Source organism: Caloenas nicobarica, chromosome 25, assembly GCF_036013445.1.
Source record: "Caloenas nicobarica isolate bCalNic1 chromosome 25, bCalNic1.hap1, whole genome shotgun sequence".
In the NCBI taxonomy this organism is placed as follows: domain Eukaryota; kingdom Metazoa; phylum Chordata; class Aves; order Columbiformes; family Columbidae; genus Caloenas; species Caloenas nicobarica.
In genome coordinates this window covers 2,356,009-2,378,340 of record NC_088269.1, presented here as the reverse complement: position 1 = coordinate 2,378,340, position 22,332 = coordinate 2,356,009, and the positions used below count along the sequence as shown (strand labels likewise).

The window sequence follows — 22,332 nt, the reverse complement described above, 5'->3', positions numbered from 1 at the left end:
TGCCTCCTGGAGATATTGGTTCTTGATGAGGTTACTTCTAATTAAACTGACTCCAGTTCTTCCTAAAGATCTGGGCCATGAGAGTGTGGAGACCATGGCATTTCAGAAAGGACGTGGTCAGGTTGTGCCGATCTACGATGAAGGGACGTGGGCAATGAAATCACGAGGCATGCCAGGTAATTGCTGTTCTTTGGTCATCGTCATCCAGTGTCATAAACCAAAATCCCTGTGTCTGCAGGCTCTTCAGCAGCCAAACTCTTGCCTCGAGTGCCCCCCCAGGCACAAGGGAGGGGATCCCTCCTGTGCCCTGAGGTCCAAAGGGATGAGCTGAGAAATTGCGCATGGATTCGGAGGAACCTGCCCCATCCTCCTGCATCCTCTGCTGAGGCTTTACCTTTCTCTGATTCTTGGCAGAGCTGTCCGACCCTGGGGAAGCCCGCCAGGCAGGGATCAACAACCTTCTTGACAAGATTCCAGGTACGGAGCAGCCTTGCAGGGGCCAGAAGTGGGAGACAAGTCCTGAAGGCGGGGGGCGTGCAAGCAGTGCCGGTGATGGAGCAAAGGCAAAGGGGGGAGCGAGGTTCAGGTGTCTCCCCGTGGGCCGGACTCTGTCCTCCTGGGGTGTGGGTCCCCCGGGGAGGGAGAGTTGGGGGTGGCATTCCCTGACACAGGGGCGGTTTTTGGCTATCTCGCTCCAAGGGACAGTTGGCCAAACAGCTGTCAGACCTCGTGCGAGATCACCCATAGTCTGCAGGAAACACTAAGTTACAGAATTGTTCCTCCAGGTCGGAGCGTCAAGAATAGGAAAAATACTATGGATCCTGCGACCTACAAGAAATACTGCACAGAAGGCGTTGTGGCGATCTTGGGCTCCATCCTGTGGGGCATGGGGCTGTTTTTTGCATGCTGGCTGCGCTGGAGGAAGAGACAAAAGTGAGTTGTTGAGGGGGGGTGTTGCCAAACTCCGGTATCAGATGGCAGCCATGAGCCATGAAGCATTTAGAGGCAGGGTGTTCCGAAGTGCCCAGTTACTCACTGGCCAAACTCCACTGATGTTCCTGCTGAAGGATGGTTTAACTGGCCTCTCAGCTCCTGCGCGCTCTTTTCTGAAACCTGCTCTTCCTGTTCCAAGTGTTAGTTTAAAGTGGCTCTGCCTCGACAAGAGCAGACCCAGCGACAGGCGTAGGCAGAGCAAGGTCAGGAAGAAAAACGAGGGATGACATTGCCATGGAAAGTGAGAAGCGCAATAGTGACGTGTCCCTACCAGCAGAAATCACCCTGTTGGGTGCTGCCGTAAAGCCCAGATGTTCACCTCGGCCAGGGTGTCCCTGCAGCTCCCACCGCAGCTCCCCCGTGCAGCTGGGTGCCCACACCCCACAGGGTGCCCAGCGCTGCCCCACAGCCTCGCACCCGCCTGGCACTGCGGCCACGGCGGGGCCTCAGCACCCTCTTCTCTCCGCAGGCACCGCCAGTCCGAGGCCTAGGCAGCTGCAACCGTGGCACAGCAATAAACACAGTTCAGCAGCACAATTGCCTGGGAACTCACCCGTTCTGCGCCGAACTTCACGTCGCGGCACGCAGGGAGGTGGATGCCCCGTGGTGTCAGCGGGCAGGGAGCTGGGCAGGGGACCCTCTGCCGGGCTGGGGGGACATGGCTTTCCTGGTGAGACCGGCCTGCGGAGCTGGGCCAGGAGGGAGAGCTGCAGAGAGAGGGAACATTGGGGGCTTCTCACAAAATGACTTGGACTTCATGTCCATCAATTCCCATTTTTACCATCATATAACACATTGTGACGCTTAATGCATCTCCCGGCTGCTTTATTCCAGCAAAAACTTAAATTAACCACGTCTCCTACAGTAACAATTAAAGCTTTACAGAAGACAGGAAACTATTGCTGAAGCATGTGCTGCTGAAGCACGTGTTGCTGAACCATGTGCCGCCATTTCTTTCTATGAGCTGCAATTGCTTTCTGTCAGTAATCGCAATGTATGGAGCAAGAGACTTGAGAAATTGCCTTTCTTCGATTCCAGATCAATAAATATGTATGTGTGCGAAAAGCTTAAACTAAACTCATGAAGGAAGCCCAAATTATGTTTATATCATGGGCCATGCTAATTTCTGGAGGCCTGGAGGGAGCAACTTCAGTGCTTTCTTCAGCTTTATTCACTAACTGAAACGTTTTCATTGAAATAAAAAGTTTCACCAAAATGAAGTAGTTTCCTGGTAGTCTGCTGTTGTTCTTAGTTTTTCAACGCTATTCTGTCTCACTGAAACAAAGAGGCTTTGTTACAGTTACTTCAAAGTAACTTCCTGGAGACTTGACGTATTAATTTGATGCTATTTACTACTGTATTTTATTATTTTGTTTTGACAAATGTCAAACGTCGTGTGCCAGAATGCTGTAATATTGGTCCCACAGGAAAGTGGAACTTTTTGTATCCGCATAGTTGGTGCCTAAATGTAATACATTCAGAATAAGGATCAAAATGAGTTTCTGAGCATTGAATTGTCTGTCAGAAGGAAATCCCATATTCCAGCCGACAGCATTAACCAACGAAGCAAAGTGTTTGCTTCTTCCAGACCACGGGAATTTAATCGTCATATCACATTCTGGCAGGTTTCTTGCTCTGATGGGACTGTCATTACATTTCACAATGATCGTAATTATTCAGATTTAAACAGATTCAAGTTCAGACTGATGAGGAAGAGAAGGGGACTCAAAAAGAGGTTGCTGAGCAGAGACATGACAGCAAAGGCTCTGCTGAACCTGAAGAGATGCCAATACTGGGACTCTCAAACTCTCCATGTCTGGACATAGATATATAGATACTCTTAACAGTGCAGAAAATGGGAGCTGCTCACCTTACAAAAAAGATCCTGCTCAACAAGGAGGAGACCTGAGCTTTATCACTAAACACAATTCCCATGATCTACAACCATCACTTCAGTAACTCCGCTGCATGGAAAATACAGCTCTTCACCTTCCCTCGTTTAATTCAAATTGTCATTTCCATTCCAAAGGCCACGCATTAGCATTCCAGAGTCACAGGACTTTCTCCTCAGCTCTGCTTTTCTCACATTCAGGATGATGAGACAACCTCAACTCTGAGGGATTTTTTTTTTTTTTTTAAACAGAAAAAGAGATATTCTCATTCGAGACACCAACATAAGTTCTAACAAGAGTCTTTTGCGAAAAAAACACTTCAGCTGCTGTAAACTAATCCAGCTGGAACTCCATAAAGGTGTGGGGCCCTCGCCGCCGCCTCAGCCGCCTCTTCCCGCCGTTTTTCCCGCCCGTTTTTCTCCCCTCAGGGCCCGGCGGCCCCTCAGCGTCTCCCGCCACCGCCTCTGCCCCTGCCCTGCGCCCGCTTGCAGGACTGTGCAAAAGTGAGTTTGGACAGGAAAACCCTCCTTTTTTTAAAAGAAGTGCTGTTCACAAGTAATTCTGCAATCTTTACAGTGATCCTCTGCCACGGAGTTAGTTGGCACACAAAGGAAAACTGAGCAACGTGACACAAAAGCCCAAATACCCATGAACCTCCCTAACTGAACAAGCACGGCTTTCAAGAAGAATTTACGTCACAGAAAATAAGCTGAGGCAAGTTGAAAAATATTATTCTTGCCACCTGAAGTAATAGACACCCACAGGATTGAATAGCCTTTTTATTATAACACAATTTCCAGTGGCAATGTTGTATTTGGCACCTGTACTTGGGTGCACTCTATGGTTACATGGTACCTTCGAGCACATTTTGGAAGGTACAATGGCTTTTATTTGCTTTGTATACTATAAGGCTTTTTTAAAAAAAAACCCCATAGTCTATGTCTGCTCTAAAGTTTGATGTGAATTTTCAAAAGTAATTAGTAAAGACCGGAAAGTTACTATTAAAAAAATCCACTGCAAATGGATTCTTATCTGATAACGACCAGACTCTGGCTGGCCAAAAATCTGCAGAAGTACAATCCCCATATTGATGAAGTACTTACAGCAGGAAACAAGTTTCAGTGACATGCAGACAGAGATACAAATGACAAAATTATTTCAACACTTAACTGCTCCACACCTGATGCTGAAAACATATATAAGGTGGATGGTTCCCGTTGCTCCTTCGACCTGCACCAGCATCAGCTCTGCAGTCAAGATGAAACTCACTGTGAGTATGCGGCTTTTCTTCCTTATAAACTACAACTTTGATTCAAAACCATTGCCTTTCTCTCTCTGAAGTGTCTTTAGCACAGTGTCTCTACCAAAAAAGAATTCTCTGGGGAGAGTTTTCTCCTCTAGGGAGAGCAACTCACACCCCATTAAGCTAATCAGACGAGGAGGTAAGGCTTTTGTTAAAGGTTTAACTACACATTATTCGATCTACAGGAAGCCTAATCCATGTCCATTTTTGTCCATGCTTTTGCACAGCTGGAGCGAGGGAAAAGGAAAAAGGCCCTCGGATTCTCCTGACCGGCTTTGTCAGCCAGAGCTGCAGTTACACTCTTGGTTTTGCTTTTCCTTTCAGATTGTGACCACCGTCCTGCTCGGACTCTTGCTGACTCCAGCCCTCGCTGAATTCGTGAGTACAGGGACCAGCTCACACACACGTTGCTGCTGTTTCTCTGGGCCCTGCTGCTGGAGCTTTCCTTGCTTCTGTCCCATGCCTTGGGCACAGAGAAATCTGAAACTGCTGTCATGCATAGACCTTTAAAACCTCCAGATGACCATTTGTCATTTTGGCAATACTCTGGCCATTATAGGCGCTTACGGTGAACCCACATTTCTGCTCTTATAGCAGCGATTTTCTAAAGCTTTGGGGAGAGAACTGACTAATTTGCGAGTCTAAAGTGTTGTTTAATTTTGTGTTCTAGTTTCAGAACCAGCTAGTCACCAGGGAAATCCAGGTTAATGGCGGCGTCCAACTCCTGAGCATCAACAGGGAAACGCGCGTGGCCATTATTGAGCAAAACAGCCAAATTGGGACATGGAAAACCATTTGGAACTTCAACACGGTGAGCGGCAAGGAGCAAGCTTGTTCGGAAAATGTACAGGGAGACTAGTTGTGCTAAAGCCGACTAAAATACAGGACTTGCTTCTTTAGTCTTAATATTTTGAGTATAAGTTTGATGGTAAAAACTCTCCACATTTTTTACTTTCTGAATGCAATTTTAATTCCAATCTTAGTTATTGAAAAACTGAATTCCTAGTTGTCAATAACTTTATTTTCCAGGGCTATATTGCAACTCAACTGTTGTCCGAGAGAATTTGCTACATTTCCACATTGAACGCCAACCTGATACCCAGCTTTGATGTACTTCCCTCAGTGCTTCAGGGCTTCCAGGTGAGATCAAAAGGGATGCTTGTAGCGGAGGGTTTTCACGAGTTTGCAGTGTTGTAGATAAATTCAATGTCAATCCCAGTCATCCTGGCTGCCTACATCTTTACCCTGGGGTTCATCGAGCTATTTCTTCCCTGTACTTTTTCTTTCTTGAGAGGATGAGGTCTTCCAAGCGGCAGGATTGTTGTTCTGAACAGTAACGTGGCTTGGGAATTGGCTACGGGACGGTTTTCTCTGAGCAGGTTTAGGTTTGCAGGTTGCTCTCTTTAGCCTCCCTGCACCCGGACTCCCTCAGAAACACCTGCTGCAGGAGCTGAATTCAGTGCTTGCCAAGGGCCCCAGAGTCACCCAGGGGGTGAAAAGCCCGCACTAAATACACTGCTGAGGAAAACTCCAAACACCGAGTCATCATCCAGACACAGGAACATGCACAGCATTCAATGGACCAAGGCACTGATCGTGCTGCATTCTGTTCTTTGATGTTCAGGGTCTGAAGGGTCAAATACAACCCCTACAGCAGATCACATATGTCCTCGGCCAGACAGTTGTCCCTGCACTCGAGGTTTATGGACCTGACATCTTCAACGTGTGCGGAGCGGTCACATCCGTAGTGGCTTCTCCAGTTGCTGGTGAGTACAAGCAAATGAATTCTCTCTGTAACTATCCCGTATAAACCGGAGCCTTACTGCAGGCTGATTGTCTGCAAACCCTGTATGACAAAGATGCTCTACAGATCAGGTGCAGGCTGTTGCATTCGGACACAGCAGCATTTCCACCCCCTCGCTGTTAGCTTTTCTTTAGTAATTTCTTTGGCACTTGAGAAGGCTCATTTTGTTTAAAACATGAGTGCGATGTGCCAGGTATTAAAGGCTTCCAAATAGCGCACAGACCACCTTGACACCTTATCTCACAGTATTTGGTTTTGTTTTTCTTGTTTGTAAAGAACTCCCAGCCGTCTACAACGCAGGAGCCTGCAATGCGCTTAATGTCCTGAATCTTGTGCAGCTGAACTACTGCCGTCCCAACATCAAGGTCTGAAAATCTCACCTTTCTGGGACCACAAACAGAGGCTTGATCACTGCTGCACAAAGCCAGTCCCGATGCTGTTCTTCCCTGACATCTCCTCTGCCAAGCGTTCCCTTCCTGATGATTCTAATGCAGAAACAGGCCAATTGTTGACCACAGCTTTCAATAAAGCGCCTTAGCATGGACTAACTCTGGCTACTTTCTCATTACTGCACCCTTGATTGTATCTTTTTTACCCCTTTTTGGCTCTTTCAAAAGCCTGATCTTGACACAGGGCACGACCGAGGTGGGCAAGCGTCAGTGTGGCCATCACAAAGAAGGTCTACAGAGTTCAGACCTTCCTTTCCCTGTCCAGGGAAAGATGTCGAAAGAATCTTGTTTCATGTGCACAAGAGCAGGACAATGCAACAGATTTGCCTTTTTTTAGGGAAGAGGAGTCTAAGTTGTAGGATTTAGAGAGTTGTTCTGTTCCTAAAGTAGACTCCTATATTTCCTATATTTCCTCTGTTCTAACAAAAATGGCAGGATGCCCTGGGTTACCCTGTGAATACAAATCTCTCTCTCAGAACACCAGCCATGCAACGTCCCACAGTTTCTGTTCCCCTCTCACCCATCCCCAGAGGTTTATTGTGCAGCAGTTGGAGAGGAGACAGAGTTCACTTCGGCCCATCTCAGGCCAAAGCAGCTGCATTCCCTGCATTAGCACACACCAGTCCCTGCAGAGGAGACAGACAGGAGCTTGTTGCTGCCTATCTCCTTCCTTTTGCTGTCACACAAGTTTTCGGAATCCCCTTACACACTATCAGCTCTCCTACTCAGGCTGAGGCTAAATATGACAGGAAGAGGCAAGAATCAAAGCTGAGGAGGGATTTTCACTTTATTGATAGTCATTAGACACTATCCTAACAGAACCTTTCAGCTCTCATCGTGCCCTGCTCTGCCTTGGCACTGGCATTTCGGTAGTCAACTCCTGTTTTAGCAGGGACTGGAAAGAAACATTTTAGCAGTAGTATGTATGTTTTAAAGCCAAACGTACATGAGTGAAAGAAAAGACCCGCAAAATTATTATGTGAAATGCAGTCAGTAAAGTTGTGCCTTTCACTCTGTGCAGCTCTGCTCCCTCCTGCTGGCCACATGTGCACGTACTTGTACCTTAAACCGGGGAAACCCAACTGCAGGAGATCCAAATATTCATTTAACCAAACAGCGCTTCATCAGAGCTGTTTGCAGGTTCCCTGCTCAAAGTGAGACGCGTGTTTTGAGGTAATCACTGTTACCGAACAGACTGCAAAGGAAAAGACTGAGTTTGCGTCTTGGGAGTCACAGGGGACTGAGAATCCAGACACCTGTGCTGAGGCTTGGACTTGGCCATTAGAGCAAGATTATTCCTGTGGTAATCTGAGGGTGTGAGGGAAACAATGATTTGCGGAAGATAGGATACTTTTTATAGCTGTCACATTTTTTGCAACACAGTGTTTGTGGGTCCCATCTCCCCCAGTCTCTGCTGATGTGCAAAATCTGTCTCATGTGCACCCTGAAAATATGCATGGAGACAGGACGAGCAGATCTCAGGAAGGTCTGGCCCTGCAGGCTGGACGTCCCCAGCCCCGCATCACCAGCTGATACGATCGCAAAACGTCCCGATGTCACAGAGCGTTTCCAGGACGATCCCCGGCTGTCCCCAGGGTCCCCTGGCCGCTGCCACCACAACCTCTCTTGCCAGATCTCTGGCTGCCCTCACTGGTGACCTCTCTTGCCAGATCTCTGGCTGCCCTCACTGGTGACCTCTCTTGCCACATCTCTGGCTGCCCTCACTGCTCGCCACGCTCTGTGCCGCAGAGACGAGGCAGACGCAGACATTGCTGTCCTCATCCCTTTCACTGCCACAGCTGAGACAGGTGAAGTCCTGAGACTCCTCCTTCCCTGCCATAGTCCAGCAGCAGCCACGAGCTCTATTGCGCCCAGTGGGATTTGCATCCCCAGGCCTTCAACAAGAAATCCAGGGCGGGGGAATCCACAACTGTGCTGGGCAAAGGGTCTCGACACCCCCATCATAAAATCTGGCCTTTTATCAAGAGCTTTGGTGTTGTCTGGTGAGACAGGACTCGCATGGTACAGGACCAAGGTGTCACCAATGGGTGACCGAGATCGTTTAAAGAACCACTGTCAAAGATATTAGCCAAAGTGGTTTTAATACGATGTCGGAAAAGTGCGACTTAACAAAGCTCCATAGCAAGGTTCACTACTACTGTACAGCACAATCATTTGAACAGTGATTGAGAACTACTAAGGCACAAACCAAAGTACCAAGACACAATTCTGCTTTTTCCTCAGGCTTTTGAAGCATCTCCCAGCATGGACGGAGCTTTTGTGGGGACTTGGAGACCTCACCGCCCACGGGGCCTCATCACGGCCCAGTTCACCAGCCCTGGACCCAAATACTCGGTCCAGGGGACAACGGGTAACACAAGGATCAGAGTGGTGTGTGGCACGTTGAGCACACCTGTGCTAAAATCAGCTACAAACCCACTTCCCTTTTCTCCCTAGGTTACATCAACCACAATCCCACCAAAGTCAAAGCCCCTGCGTACACATGCAGAGGGGCAAAAGCTCCTGCGGAAGGCGGCTGCTCCCCAGGCCCTCGCTATTACGTGGAGCCCTCCATGACCAGGACTGGGAAGTATGTGGCTCCAGCCTACGCCATCACTGGACGTCCCAGTATAAAGACAGACATCACACCTGGACCAAGTGAGTAACATTCCTCCAGCTGTTTGTTCAGACAAGACAAGGACATTTTCACGTTTCCCTGCTAGAATGGCATAAAAGACAGATGGGTACAAAAGACAGATGGGTACCAAAGGCTCAGCTCACCCTTTCAATGAGCTATTGATGTTTTCTGGCAGTTGGCACTCATGCAGCTGTTAGGGAGGGCAGCTCTTGGTGAAATTGCCTCCTTGCTTGAGAAAAATGCCAGAACTTCATCGCTTTTGTGCTGTTGTCCTCTACCGTAGGCGATTACAGCCCGGAGAAGTCCAACCGGCATGTCTTTAAGTGCCCGCCTGAGCCGTCCATGGGCTTCCGGAACAGGGGCGTGAAAACCAACCTCAGCCCAGGTAAGTGACTGCAGGGAGATGGAAACCCTTGCAGCTGGGGTGGCCTCTAGTGACAATCTGCTGCTCAGCTTTTCAACCAGAGTGAGCTGGGAAAGGGGACAGACATCCCTCCTGCTGCGCTGAGCAGGCTTTGCAGGGTGCCTGTCTCTGCGCCAGAGGTTTCTTCCCTTCCCGTTCCTCTTGCAGGTCCTGGCACCTACACCTTGCCCAGGGTGCTGGGCCCCAACACGGCACACACGTCTGCCAGCCCGTGCTACTCCATGAAGAGCAGGAGTCAGCGGGATCGCTACGATGCTGATCTCGCCAAGGTGAGAGTCACATCCAGGGGCTGCAGACACACAGAGAAAAATTGCTGCCCATGCCTCCACCAACTTGCAAGAGAAGGGCTGTGGGGTCCCCAAATCCTTTGCCCAGCTCGCTGAACTGGTGCATCCCGTGCAGGGAACAGGGAGGAACAAACACCGGCCATTTTCACCCAGTGGCTCCCCTGACTCTCTTACAGACCCCAGGTCCAGCGGCGCTCCCAAAGATCGACCTGGACGTTTTCAAAACCAGAGCTCCCGGGTACTCCATGGGAAGCCAAACTCAGCTCCGAGACAAGACGGTCAAACCAGGGCCGGCGGACTACCGCACGGGAAGGGTAAGGCGGCCGCCTTCTGCTCCTGCGAGGCTTTGCCAAAGCATCTCCCCTTCCGCTGGGGCTGCCTTGAGCTGCACAGTGTGCTGCTGCAGTGACAAGTTGCAGGACAGCCCTCCTGTCCCTTCCCTTGTCCCCAGCCCAGCAGAGGGAAGGCAAGGAACACTGCTTTTCCCTTCCGCTGTCTCAGCCAGTAAATGTTATGGGCTCGTGCACTGCGAGCACTTCAGGAGGTCACTCCTCAGAAGGGACAAGCAGACACAGGTCCCTGCCTTCCTAATGCTGGGAAGACGAATTTGGAGGGGAGGTGAATCCAGCAAAGTCTGGCTGGAGCTCGACGTCCTCTGGACTCAGCCCCAGCTCAGCTCACCTCAGCTTTTCACACCAGCTGTGATGAGCTTTTCAGTCTGTTTGCTGCTGAAAACTAGATTTTTCTTTTGCTGTCTGCAAACACAAACTCAATGGATGTCTTCTACCTCCTGCTAAACTGTTTTTCTCTTTTGTTCACATACGTCCCCCAAATGAGAAGGAAATGACAACAAATAACAGCCTCAGGACATCTCGAGTGCTCTGCTAAATACTTGAGGTTTCCAACAAGCGTGCCACAGCAATAGGTGCAGTGAGCTGGAGGCTGCAAGGCACACATACAGCGGTGTGCGATGAGGAGCGGCCAGTGCACATCGGCACCCTTGTTCTGGCAGACGGCCGTCGCTGGGGACAAGTCTGCTGGGTCAGGACGCTGAACTCCGCTGCACCCACAGCCAGCCCTGACCAAAAGGAGACAGAGAGAGATGCAGAGCGGCTGTCCAGAAACGGCACTGGGCTCGGGGGGACGGGCAGGGCAACGGGCACGCAGACAAGCAATGACAAGTGCCCATGGTCACCTTTTTCTCCTTTACCCCTTCCAGGTGGAGCTGATCAAGCCCCAGGCACCTGCAGCCACGTTTGGACTGCGCCATTCCGTGTACACCACTCCCCTGATCCTCGATGTTTGAGATGTGTTGAATAAAACAATGTGTTCCTCAGAGATGTTTTTTCTTTACCTTGAGACATGAGGAGGAGGCTTCTGTGGGCGAGGAAGAGCTGCTTGCTCTGTTTAACCTTTATGCCTCAGCAAAAACCCTACAAGGGTCAGACTGGAGAGCACTGAAATCCTAAGAAGCAGCGATGCAGACAGGTCTAACTGCACATTTTCTCCTTATTGCCCTAAACCAGGAGATGCAGACAAGTGCCTGCAGGCAAAAGTGGTGATTTGCCCTTCGAAGCCTTTGTTCCAGCCACACGCAAATGTCTAGTGCTGACAAACCTGTGCAAACCGTGCACAGGCACAACCTGGAAAAGCCCAGGCGACCTGGCAACACACACAGGACCTGGAAACACAGGCAGCAAGAAACACATGCACGACGTGGAAACACACGACCTGGAAACAGGGGCACAACCTGGCAGCACAGGCAGCAGGAGCCTGAGACAGACCCAGTTCGTGTCCTCTGCCAGTGTCCGGGTGCAAACTCGAGACATTAGAGAACATCCGCTGCCTTAGGCACCCCTGGGGTACAGACACCTCGCCTGAGGTTCTCGCGCCTTGGCCTCTCACGTTTCAGTTTTGAACTCCTGAGCTTAATAGAAAATATTTATGTAATTCCTTTCTGAGAAGCAGGGATGAAGTGGATCTATACCATGACACTGATCTGTTCCACATTATGCTGCCCTGCTTGCTAAGGCCTTTGGGTCATTGGAGCCGGCATTGTCTGACTTAAGTCCCCACCTACCAACACAAGCAAAGAGCATTTCTAAGGATGCCAGAGCAATGAAGACGTTTGTGTACAATGGGACATTCCACTCTATAGCTTGAACATGAACTAAGGAGCATCAATACCTACAAATTTTACACCATTTGAAATATGGCATCTATAAATCTGTATGATGCTGAAACCAGGCGTGAAGAAAGCAAAAACTTGAACCACCCCAACATCTGCACAGCGAGCTGCAGGAATCCAGGAGCATCCTGCAGTGCATGGAGGAGAATTTCTTAGACCAGGGAATAGCCCTGGGGGATGAAAATTTGGACGTGAGTCAGCAATGTGAGCTCGCAGCTCAGAGGGCCCATGGTATCCTGAGCTGCGCCTTGGGCTGTGAGGTCAAAGAGCCAGGCTGTGTAACACCCTGGTGTGTAGTGCTGTGCACAGACACCGCTCCGGCAGTGCTGGCAGCGGCACCAGTGGCGGCAGCAGCATTTGCAGCAGCAGCAGCGGAAGCGCCAGCATTTGCAGCAGCGGCGGCAGTGGCTAAAAGCAGCAGCAGCATTTGCAGCAGCGGTGGCAGTGGCCAGAGCAGCAGCAGCAGTATTTGTGGCAGAGCTAGTGGCAGTGCCACGATGCAGGCGTGGGGGCCCATAACCCCCTCCCTCCTCTTTATCCTCCTCCTCGTGGCCCTGCAAGCCCAGGGGGTCGGGGCTGCGCCATGCGGAGAATGGGCAGCCGGTAGGCGGGCAGGCGGGGGGAGGGGGCACCCAGCCCCGAGATATCCCAGTAAGAAATTCCCAATGATCCATGTGTTTGTCCATCCAGCCCTTGAGGGGTGTTGCATGCAGCCTGGAAATGGTATTTTGAGAGCTGCCAGGTGCTACCAAACAGGTCGCCCCGGCCCCTCTGCAGCTTTGGAAACCTCCACCCACGTCTGGGTCCCACGTCATTACCTGATCCCCCCTCCAGTCACTGCAGGTCACTGAGAAAGAAGCAGTTGACGAGATCTAACGGAATGTGCTTCATTACAGACTTACCTGTAGTCGATGGCCATGCGAATCCTCAGTTGGCTCTTGTCCAGAAACATCGTGGCAACCCCTCAGGTCTGTTGCTTGAATGAGTCAGCATTTAGGGTTTTATATTCTGAAGACGTCCATTGAGATATTTCCTGGGAGCTTCTCTGTTGTGTCTGTCTGCAGACATGGCAACACGCAATGACGCAATGGATATCCAGGATACCAGCTGGCTTCCAGGGCTGACACACGGGGCAGTCTCATGGGTACGTCACGGCTTTTCGCTTCCTTTGGGAGCTGCCAGCTCAAAGCTATTCAGTGAAAGACGGTGTCACAATGTATGATGGAAACTTCTCGTGGCTGTTGAGTTACAGGTGTGAGCACAGGGAGGGCTTTTCCAGCTCCTCGGGTGGGTCCCGCGCCGCAGCTCACCTGGCATCGCAAGGGTGAGTGCTCAGCCTTGGCTGACTTCACAGCCTAAGCACTCATTTTCAGTATTATAATTCTCAGAATTTAACTTTATACTTTCCATTAAGGTCATCAAAGAGCAAAGCCTAAGGCAGAAAGACGAAAAGCTTCCCGGCATCCATCAGTCCTCAACCAAGTCCACAAGCAACTGGACAAAGTAGAGCATGGTGGGTATGTATCGCTCTATAGCAGAAGACTTGGGAAGTGGAGGTTTAGATACATGTGCTTCTCAGAAGGGCGCTTTCCCCGACTGAACCGGCACCCTCAAATGCTCTGGCTTTGTTTCTGAGTGTTATCAATGTATTTTGAGAAATGTTGCCTCCTGGAGATATTGGTTCTTGATGAGGTTACTTCTAATTAAACTGACTCCAGTTCTTTCTAAAGATCTGGGCCATGAGAGTGTGGAGACCATGGCATTTCAGAAGGGAGGCGGTCAGGTAGTGCCGATCTATGATGAAGGGACGTGGGCAATGAAATCACGAGGCATGCCAGGTAATTGCTGTTCTTTGGTCATCCAGTGTCATAAACCAAAATCCCTGTGTCTGCAGGCTCTTCAGCAGCCAAACTCTTGCCTCGAGTGCCCCCCCAGGCACAAGGGAGGGGATCCCTCCTGTGCCCTGAGGTCCAAAGGGATGAGCTGAGAAATCGCGCATGGCTTAGGGGGAACGTGCCCCGTTCTCCTGCATCCTCTGCTGAGGCTTTACCTTTCTCTGATTCTTGGCAGAGCTGTCCGACCCTGGGGAAGCCCGCCAGGCGGGGATCAAAGACCTTCTTGACAAGATTCCAGGTACGGAGCAGCCTTGCAGGGGCCAGAAGTGGGAGACAAGTCCTGAAGGCGGGAGGCGTGCAAGCAGTGCCCGTGCTGGAGCAAAGGCAAAGGGGGGAGCGAGGTTCAGGTGTCTCCCCATGGGCTGGACTCTGTCCTCCTGGGGTGTGGGTCCCCCTGGGAGGTAGAGCTGGGGGTGGCATTCCCTGACACAGGGGCGGTTTTTGGCTGTCTCTCTCCAAGGGACAGTTGGTCAAACAGCTGTCAGACCTCGTGTGAGATCACCCGTAGTCTGCAAGAAACACTAAGGTACAGAATTGTTCCTCCAGATCGGAGCATTCAGAATAGGAAAAATACTATGAATCCTGTGACCTACAAGAAGTACTGCATAGAAACCGTCGCAGCGATCTTGGGCTCCATCCTGTTTGGGCTGGGGCTGATTTGTGCATGCTGGCTGTGCTGGAGGAGGAGATAAAGTGAGTTGTTGAGTGGGGGGTGTTGCCAAACTCCGGTATCAGATGGTGGCCATGAGCCATGAAGCATTTAGAGGCAGGGTGTTCCGAAGTGCCCAGTTACTCACTGGCCAAGCTCCACTGATGTTCCTGCTGAAGGATGGTTTAACTGGCCTCTCGGCTCCTGGGCGCTCTTCTCTGAAACCTGCTCTTCCTGTTCCAAGTGTTAGTTTAAAGTGGCTCTGCCTCGACAAGAGCATACCCAGCAACAGGCGTAGGCAGAGCAAGGTCAGGAAGAAAAACGAGGGATGACATTGCCATGGAAAGTGAGAAGCGCAATAGTGACGTGTCCCTACCAGCAGAAATCACCCTGTTGGGTGCTGCCGTAAAGCCCAGATGTTCACCTCGGCCAGGGTGTCCCTGCAGCTCCCACCGCAGCTCCCCCGTGCAGCTGGGTGCCCACACCCCACAGGGTGCCCAGCGCTGCCCCACAGCCTCGCACCGCCTGGCACTGCGGCCACGGTGGGGCCTCAGCACCCTCTTCTCTCCGCAGGCGCCGCCAGGCCGAGGCCTAGGCAGCTGGGACCGCGGCACAGCAATAAACACAGTTCAGCAGCACAATTGCCTGGGAACTCACCCGTTCTGCGCCGAACTTCACGTCGCGGCACGCAGGGAGGTGGATGCGCCGTGGTGCCAGCGGGCAGGGAGCTGGGCAGGGGACCCTCTGCCGGGCTGGGGGGACATGGCTTTCCTGGTGAGACCGGCCTGCGGAGCTGGGCCAGGAGGGAGAGCTGCAGAGAGAGGGAACATTGGGGGCTTCTCACAAAATGACTTGGACTTCATGTCCATCAATTCCCATTTTTACCATCATATACCACATTGTGATGCTTACTACATCTCCCGGCTGCTTTATTCCAGCAAAAACTTAAATTAACCACGTCTCCTACAGTAACAATTAAAGCTTTACAGAAGACAGGAAGCTGAAGCACGTGCTGCTGAAGCACGTGTTGCTGAACCACGTGCCGCCATTTCTTTCTATGAGCTGCAATTGCTTTCTGTCAGTAATTGCAATGTATGGAGCAAGAGACTTGAGAAATTGCCTTTCTTCGATTCCAGATCAATAAATATGTATGTGTGCGAAAAGCTCAAACTAAACTCACGAAGGAAGCCCAAATTATGTTTATATCATGGGCCATGCTAATTTCTGGAGGCCTGGAGGGAGCAACTTCAGTGCTTTCTTCAGCTTTATTCACTAACTGAAACGTTTTCATTGAAATAAAAAGTTTCACCAAAATGAAGTAGTTTCCTGGTAGTCTGCTGTTGTTCTTAGTTTTTCAACGCTATTCTGTCTCACTGAAACAACGAGGCTTTGTTACAGTTACTTCAAAGTAACTTCCTGGAGACTTGACGTATTAATTTGATGCTATTTACTACTGTATTTTATTATTTTGTTTTGACAAATGTCAAACGTCGTGTGCCAGAATGCTGTAATATTGGTCCCACAGGAAAGTGGAACTTTTTGTATCTGCATAGTTGGTGACTAAATGTAATACATTCAGAATAAGGATCAAAATGAGTTTCTGAGCATTGAATTGTCTGTCAGAAGGAAATCCCATATTCCAGCCAACAGCACTAACCAACGAAGCAAAGTGTTTGCTTCTTCCAGACCACGGGAATTTAATCATCATATCACATTCTGGCAGGTTTCTTGCTCTGATGGGACTGTCATTACATTTCACAATGATCGTAATTATTCAGATTTAAACAGATTCAAGTTCAGACTGATGAGGAAGAGAAGGGGACTCAAAAAGAGGTTGCTGAGCAGAGACATGACAGCAAAGGCTCTGCTGAACCTGAAGAGACGCCAATACCGGGACTCTCAAACTCTCCATGTCTGGACATAGATATATAGATACTCTTAACAGTGCAGAAAATAGGAGCTGCTCACCTTACAAAAAAGATCCTGCTCAACAAGGAGGAGACCTGAGCTTTATCACTAAACACAATTCCCATGATCTACAACCATCACTTCAGTAACTCTGCTGCATGGAAAATACAGCTCTTCACCTTCCCTCGTTTAATTCAAATTGTCATTTCCATTCCAAAGGCCACCCATTAGCATTCCAAAGTCACAGGGCTTTCTCCTCAGCTCTGCTTTTCTCACATTCAGGATGCTGAGGCAACCTGAACTCTGAGGGAATTTTTGTTTTTTAAACAGAAAAAGAGATACTCTCTTTTGAGACACCAACAACAGTTCTAGCAAGAGTCTTTTGCGAAAAAAATACTTCAGCTGCTGTAAACTAATCAAGCTGGAACTCCATAAAGGTGTGGGGCCCTCGCCGCCGCCTCAGCCGCCTCTTCCCGCCGTTTTTCCCGCCCGTTTTTCTCCCCTCAGGGCCCGGTGGCCCCTCAGCGTCTCCCGCCGCCGCCTCTGCCCCTGCCCTGCGCCCGCTTGCAGGACTGTGCAAAAGTGAGTTTGGACAGGAAAACCCTCCTTTTTTTAAAAGAAGTGCTGCTCACAAGTAATTCTGCAGTCTTTACAGTGATTCTCTGCCACGGAGTCAGTGTGCACACAAAGGAAAACTGAGCAACGTGACACAAAAGCCCAAATACCCATGAACCTCCCTAACTGAACAAGCACGGCTTTCAAGAAGAATTTACGTCACAGAAAATAAGCTGAGGCAAGGTGAAAAAAATTATTCTTGCCACCTGAAGTAATAGACACCCACAGGATTGAATAGCCTTTTTATTATAACACAATTTCCAGTGGCAATGTTGTATTTGGCACCTGTACTTGGGTGCACTCTATGGTTACATGGTACCTTCGAGCACATTTTGGAAGGTACAATGGCTTTTATTTGCTTTATATACTATAAGGCTTTTTTTAAAAGAAAACCCCATAGTCTATGTCTGCTCTAAAGTTTGATGTGAATTTCCAAAAGTAATTAGTAAAGACCGGAAAGTTACTATTAAAAAAATCCACTGCAAATGGATTCTTATCTGATAACGACCAGACTCTGGCTGGCCAAAAATCTGCAGAAGTACAATCCCCATATTGATGAAGTACTTACAGCAGGAAACAAGTTTCAGTGACATGCAGACAGAGATACAAATGACAAAATTATTTCAACACTTAACTGCTCCACACCTGATGCTGAAAACATATATAAGGTGGATGGTTCCCGTTGCTCCTTCGACCTGCACCAGCATCAGCTCTGCAGTCAAGATGAAACTCACTGTGAGTATGCGGCTTTTCTTCCTTATAAACTACAACTTTGATTCAAAACCATTGCCTTTCTCTCTCTGAAGTGTCTTTAGCACAGTGTCTCTACCAAAAAAGAATTCTCTGGGGAGAGTTTTCTCCTCTAGGGAGAGCAACTCACACCCCATTAAGCTAATCAGACGAGGAGGTAAGGCTTTTGTTAAAGGTTTAACTACACATTATTCGATCTACAGGAAGCCTAATCCATGTCCATTTTTGTCCACGCTTTTGCACAGCTGGAGCGAGGAAAAAGGAAAAAGGCCCTCGGATTCTCCTGACCGGCTTTGTCAGCCAGAGCTGCAGTTACACTCTTGGTTTTGCTTTTCCTTTCAGATTGTGACCACCGTCCTGCTCGGACTCTTGCTGACTCCAGCCCTCGCTGAATTCGTGAGTACAGGGACCAGCTCACACACACGTTGCTGCTGTTTCTCTGGGCCCTGCTGCTGGAGCTTTCCTTGCTTCTGTCCCATGCCTTGGGCACAGAGAAATCTGAAACTGCTGTCATGCATAGACCTCTAAAACCTCCAGATGACCATTTGTCATTTTGGCAATACTCTGGCCATTATAGGCGCTTACGGTGAACCCACATTTCTGCTCTTATAGCAGCGATTTTCTAAAGCTTTGGGGAGAGAACTGACTAATTTGCGAGTCTAAAGTGTTGTTTAATTTTGTGTTCTAGTTTCAGAACCAGCTAGTCACCAGGGAAATCCAGGTTAATGGCGGCGTCCAACTCCTGAGCATCAACAGGGAAACGCGCGTGGCCATTATTGAGCAAAACAGCCAAATTGGGACATGGAAAACCATTTGGAACTTCAACACGGTGAGCGGCAAGGAGCAAGCTTGTTCGGAAAATGTACAGGGAGACTAGTTGTGCTAAAGCCGACTAAAATACAGGACTTGCTTCTTTAGTCTTAATATTTTGAGTATAAGTTTGATGGTAAAAACTCTCCACATTTTTTACTTTCTGAATGCAATTTTAATTCCAATCTTAGTTATTGAAAAACTGAATTCCTAGTTGTCAATAACTTTATTTTCCAGGGCTATATTGCAACTCAACTGTTGTCCGAGAGAATTTGCTACATTTCCACATTGAACACCAACCTGATACCCAGCTTTGATGTACTTCCCTCAGTGCTTCAGGGCTTCCAGGTGAGATCAAAAGGGATGCTTGTAGCGGAGGGTTTTCACGAGTTTGCAGTGTTGTAGATAAATTCAATGTCAATCCCAGTCATCCTGGCTGCCTACATCTTTACCCTGGGGTTCATCGAGCTATTTCTTCCCTGTACTTTTTCTTTCTTGAGAGGATGAGGTCTTCCAAGCGGCAGGATTGTTGTTCTGAACAGTAACGTGGCTTGGGAATTGGCTACGGGACGGTTTTCTCTGAGCAGGTTTAGGTTTGCAGGTTGCTCTCTTTAGCCTCCCTGCACCCGGACTCCCTCAGAAACACCTGCTGCAGGAGCTGAATTCAGCGCTTGCCAAGGGCCCCAGAGTCACCCAGGGGGTGAAAAGCCCGCACTAAATACACTGCTGAGGAAAACTCCAAACACTGAGTCATCATCCAGACACAGGAACATGCACAGCATTCAATGGACCAAGGCACTGATCGTGCTGCATTCTGTTCTTTGATGTTCAGGGTCTGAAGGGTCAAATACAACCCCTACAGCAGATCACATATGTCCTCGGCCAGACAGTTGTCCCTGCACTCGAGGTTTATGGACCTGACATCTTCAACGTGTGCGGAGCGGTCACATCTGTAGTGGCTTCTCCAGTTGCTGGTGAGTACAAGCAAATGAATTCTCTCTGTAACTATCCCGTATAAACCGGAGCCTTACTGCAGGCTGATTGTCTGCAAACCCTGTATGACAAAGATGCTCTACAGATCAGGTGCAGGCTGTTGCATTCGGACACAGCAGCATTTCCACCCCCTCGCTGTTAGCTTTTCTTTAGTCATTTCTTTGGCACTTGAGAAGGCTCATTTTGATTAAAACATGAGTGCGATGTGCCAGGTATTAAAGGCTTCCAAATAGCGCACAGACCACCTTGACACCTTATCTCACAGTATTTGGTTTTGTTTTTCTTGTTTGTAAAGAACTCCCAGCCGTCTACAACGCAGGAGCCTGCAATGCGCTTAATGTCCTGAATCTTGTGCAGCTGAACTACTGCCGTCCCAACATCAAGGTCTGAAAATCTCACCTTTCTGGGACCACAAACAGAGGCTTGATCACTGCTGCACAAAGCCAGTCCCGATGCTGTTCTTCCCCGACATCTCCTCTGCCAAGCGTTCCCTTCCTGATGATTCTAATGCAGAAACAGGCCAATTGTTGACCACAGCTTTCAATAAAGCACCTTAGCATGGACTAACTCTGGCTACTTTCTCATTACTGCACCCTTGATTGTATCTTTTTTACCCCTTTTTGGCTCTTTCAAAAGCCTGATCTTGACACAGGGCACGACCGAGGTGGGCAAGCATCAGTGTGGCCATCACAAAGAAGGTCTACAGAGTTCAGACCTTCCTTTCCCTGTCCAGGGAAAGATGTCGAAAGAATCTTGTTTCATGTGCACAAGAGCAGGACAATGCAACAGATTTGCCTTTTTTTAGGGAAGAGGAGTCTAAGTTGTAGGATTTAGAGAGTTGTTCTGTTCCTAAAGTGGACTCCTATATTTCCTATATTTCCTCTGTTCTAACAAAAATGGCAGGATGCCCTGGGTTACCCTGTGAATACAAATCTCTCTCTCAGAATACCAGCCATGCAACGTCCCACAGTTTCTGTTCCCCTCTCACCCATCCCCAGAGGTTTATTGTGCAGCAGTTGGAGAGGAGACAGAGTTCACTTCGGCCCATCTCAGGCCAAAGCAGCTGCATTCCCTGCATTAGCACACACCAGTCCCTGCAGAGGAGACAGACAGGAGCTTGTTGCTGCCTATCTCCTTCCTTTTGCTGTCACACAAGTTTTCGGAATCCCCTTACACACTATCAGCTCTCCTACTCAGGCTGAGGCTAAATATGACAGGAAGAGGCAAGAATCAAAGCTGAGGAGGGATTTTCACTTTATTGATAGTCATTAGACACTATCCTAACAGAACCTTTCAGCTCTCATCGTGCCCTGCTCTGCCTTGGCACTGGCATTTCGGTAGTCAACTCCTGTTTTAGCAGGGACTGGAAAGAAACATTTTAGCAGTAGTATGTATGTTTTAAAGCCAAACGTACATGAGTGAAAGAAAAGACCCGCAAAATTATTATGTGAAATGCAGTCAGTAAAGTTGTGCCTTTCACTCTGTGCAGCTCTGCTCCCTCCTGCTGGCCACACGTGCATGTACTTGTACCTTAAACCAGGGAAACCCAACTGCAGGAGATCCAAATATTCATTTAACCAAACAGCGCTTCATCAGAGCTGTTTGCAGGTTCCCTGCTCAAAGTGAGACGCGTGTTTTGAGGTAATCACTGTTACCGAACAGACTGCAAAGGAAAAGACTGAGTTTGCGTCTTGGGAGTCACAGGGGACTGAGAATCCAGACACCTGTGCTGAGGCTGGGACTTGGCCATTAGAGCAACATTATTCCTGTGGTAATCTGAGGGTGTGAGGGAAACAATGATTTGCGGAAGATAGGATACTTTTTATAGCTGTCACATTTTTTGCAACACAGTGTTTGTGGGTCCCATCTCCCCCAGTCTCTGCTGATGTGCAAAATCTGTCTCATGTGCACCCTGAAAATATGCATGGAGACAGGACGAGCAGATCTCAGGAAGGTCTGGCCCTGCAGGCTGGACGTCCCCAGCCCCGCATCACCAGCCGATACGATCGCAAAACATCCTGATGTCACAGAGCGTTTCCAGGACGATCCCCGGCTGTCCCCAGGGTCCCCTGACCGCTGCCACCACAACCTCTCTTGCCAGATCTCTGGCTGCCCTCACTGGTGACCTCTCTTGCCAGATCTCTGGCTGCCCTCACTGGTGACCTCTCTTGCCACATCTCTGGCTGCCCTCACTGCTCGCCACGCTCTGTGCCGCAGAGACGAGGCAGACGCAGACGTTGCCGTCCTCATCCCTTTCGACTGCCACGGCTGAGACAGGTGAAGTCCTGAGACTCCTCCTTCCCTGCCATAGTCCAGCAGCAGCCACGAGCTCTATTGCGCCCAGTGGGATTTGCATCCCCAGGCCTTCAACAAGAAATCCAGGGCGGGGGAATCCACAACTGTGCTGGGCAAAGGGTCTCGACACCCCCATCATAAAATCTGGCCTTTTATCAAGAGCTTTGGTGTTGTCTGGTGAGACAGGACTCGCATGGTACAGGACCAAGGTGTCACCAATGGGTGACCGAGATCATTTAAAGAACCACTGTCAAAGATATTAGCCAAAGTGGTTTTAATACGATGTCGGAAAAGTGCGACTTAACAAAGCTCCATGGCAAGGTTCACTACTACTGTACAGCACAATCATTTGAACAGTGATTGAGAACTACTAAGGCACAAACCAAAGTACCAAGACACAATTCTGCTTTTTCCTCAGGCTTTTGAAGCATCTCCCAGC

General features: G+C 49.2%; 3 protein-coding genes across 3 annotated transcripts; all 3 read left to right on the top strand.

The window, feature by feature from the left end:
* Positions 1 to 4,092: 4,092 nt before the first annotated feature.
* On the top strand, positions 4,093 to 6,363 carry LOC135998589 (gastrokine-2-like). The gene is made up of 6 exons (XM_065651831.1): positions 4,093 to 4,155; positions 4,513 to 4,566; positions 4,859 to 4,999; positions 5,218 to 5,328; positions 5,813 to 5,954; positions 6,269 to 6,363. Exons 1-6 carry the CDS (start codon positions 4,093 to 4,095, stop codon positions 6,361 to 6,363), a joined length of 606 nt encoding a protein of 201 aa, XP_065507903.1.
* Positions 6,364 to 8,706: 2,343 nt separating this feature from the next.
* LOC135998565 (ciliary microtubule associated protein 1A-like) lies at positions 8,707 to 11,096 on the top strand. Its single transcript, XM_065651800.1, has 6 exons — positions 8,707 to 8,812; positions 8,899 to 9,099; positions 9,363 to 9,464; positions 9,651 to 9,772; positions 9,967 to 10,104; positions 11,010 to 11,096. The coding sequence occupies exons 1-6, from the start codon at positions 8,707 to 8,709 to the stop codon at positions 11,094 to 11,096; spliced, it is 756 nt and encodes a 251-aa protein (XP_065507872.1).
* Positions 11,097 to 17,717: 6,621 nt separating this feature from the next.
* On the top strand, positions 17,718 to 19,988 carry LOC135998590 (gastrokine-2-like). The gene is made up of 6 exons (XM_065651832.1): positions 17,718 to 17,780; positions 18,138 to 18,191; positions 18,484 to 18,624; positions 18,843 to 18,953; positions 19,438 to 19,579; positions 19,894 to 19,988. Exons 1-6 carry the CDS (start codon positions 17,718 to 17,720, stop codon positions 19,986 to 19,988), a joined length of 606 nt encoding a protein of 201 aa, XP_065507904.1.
* Positions 19,989 to 22,332: the final 2,344 nt, after the last annotated feature.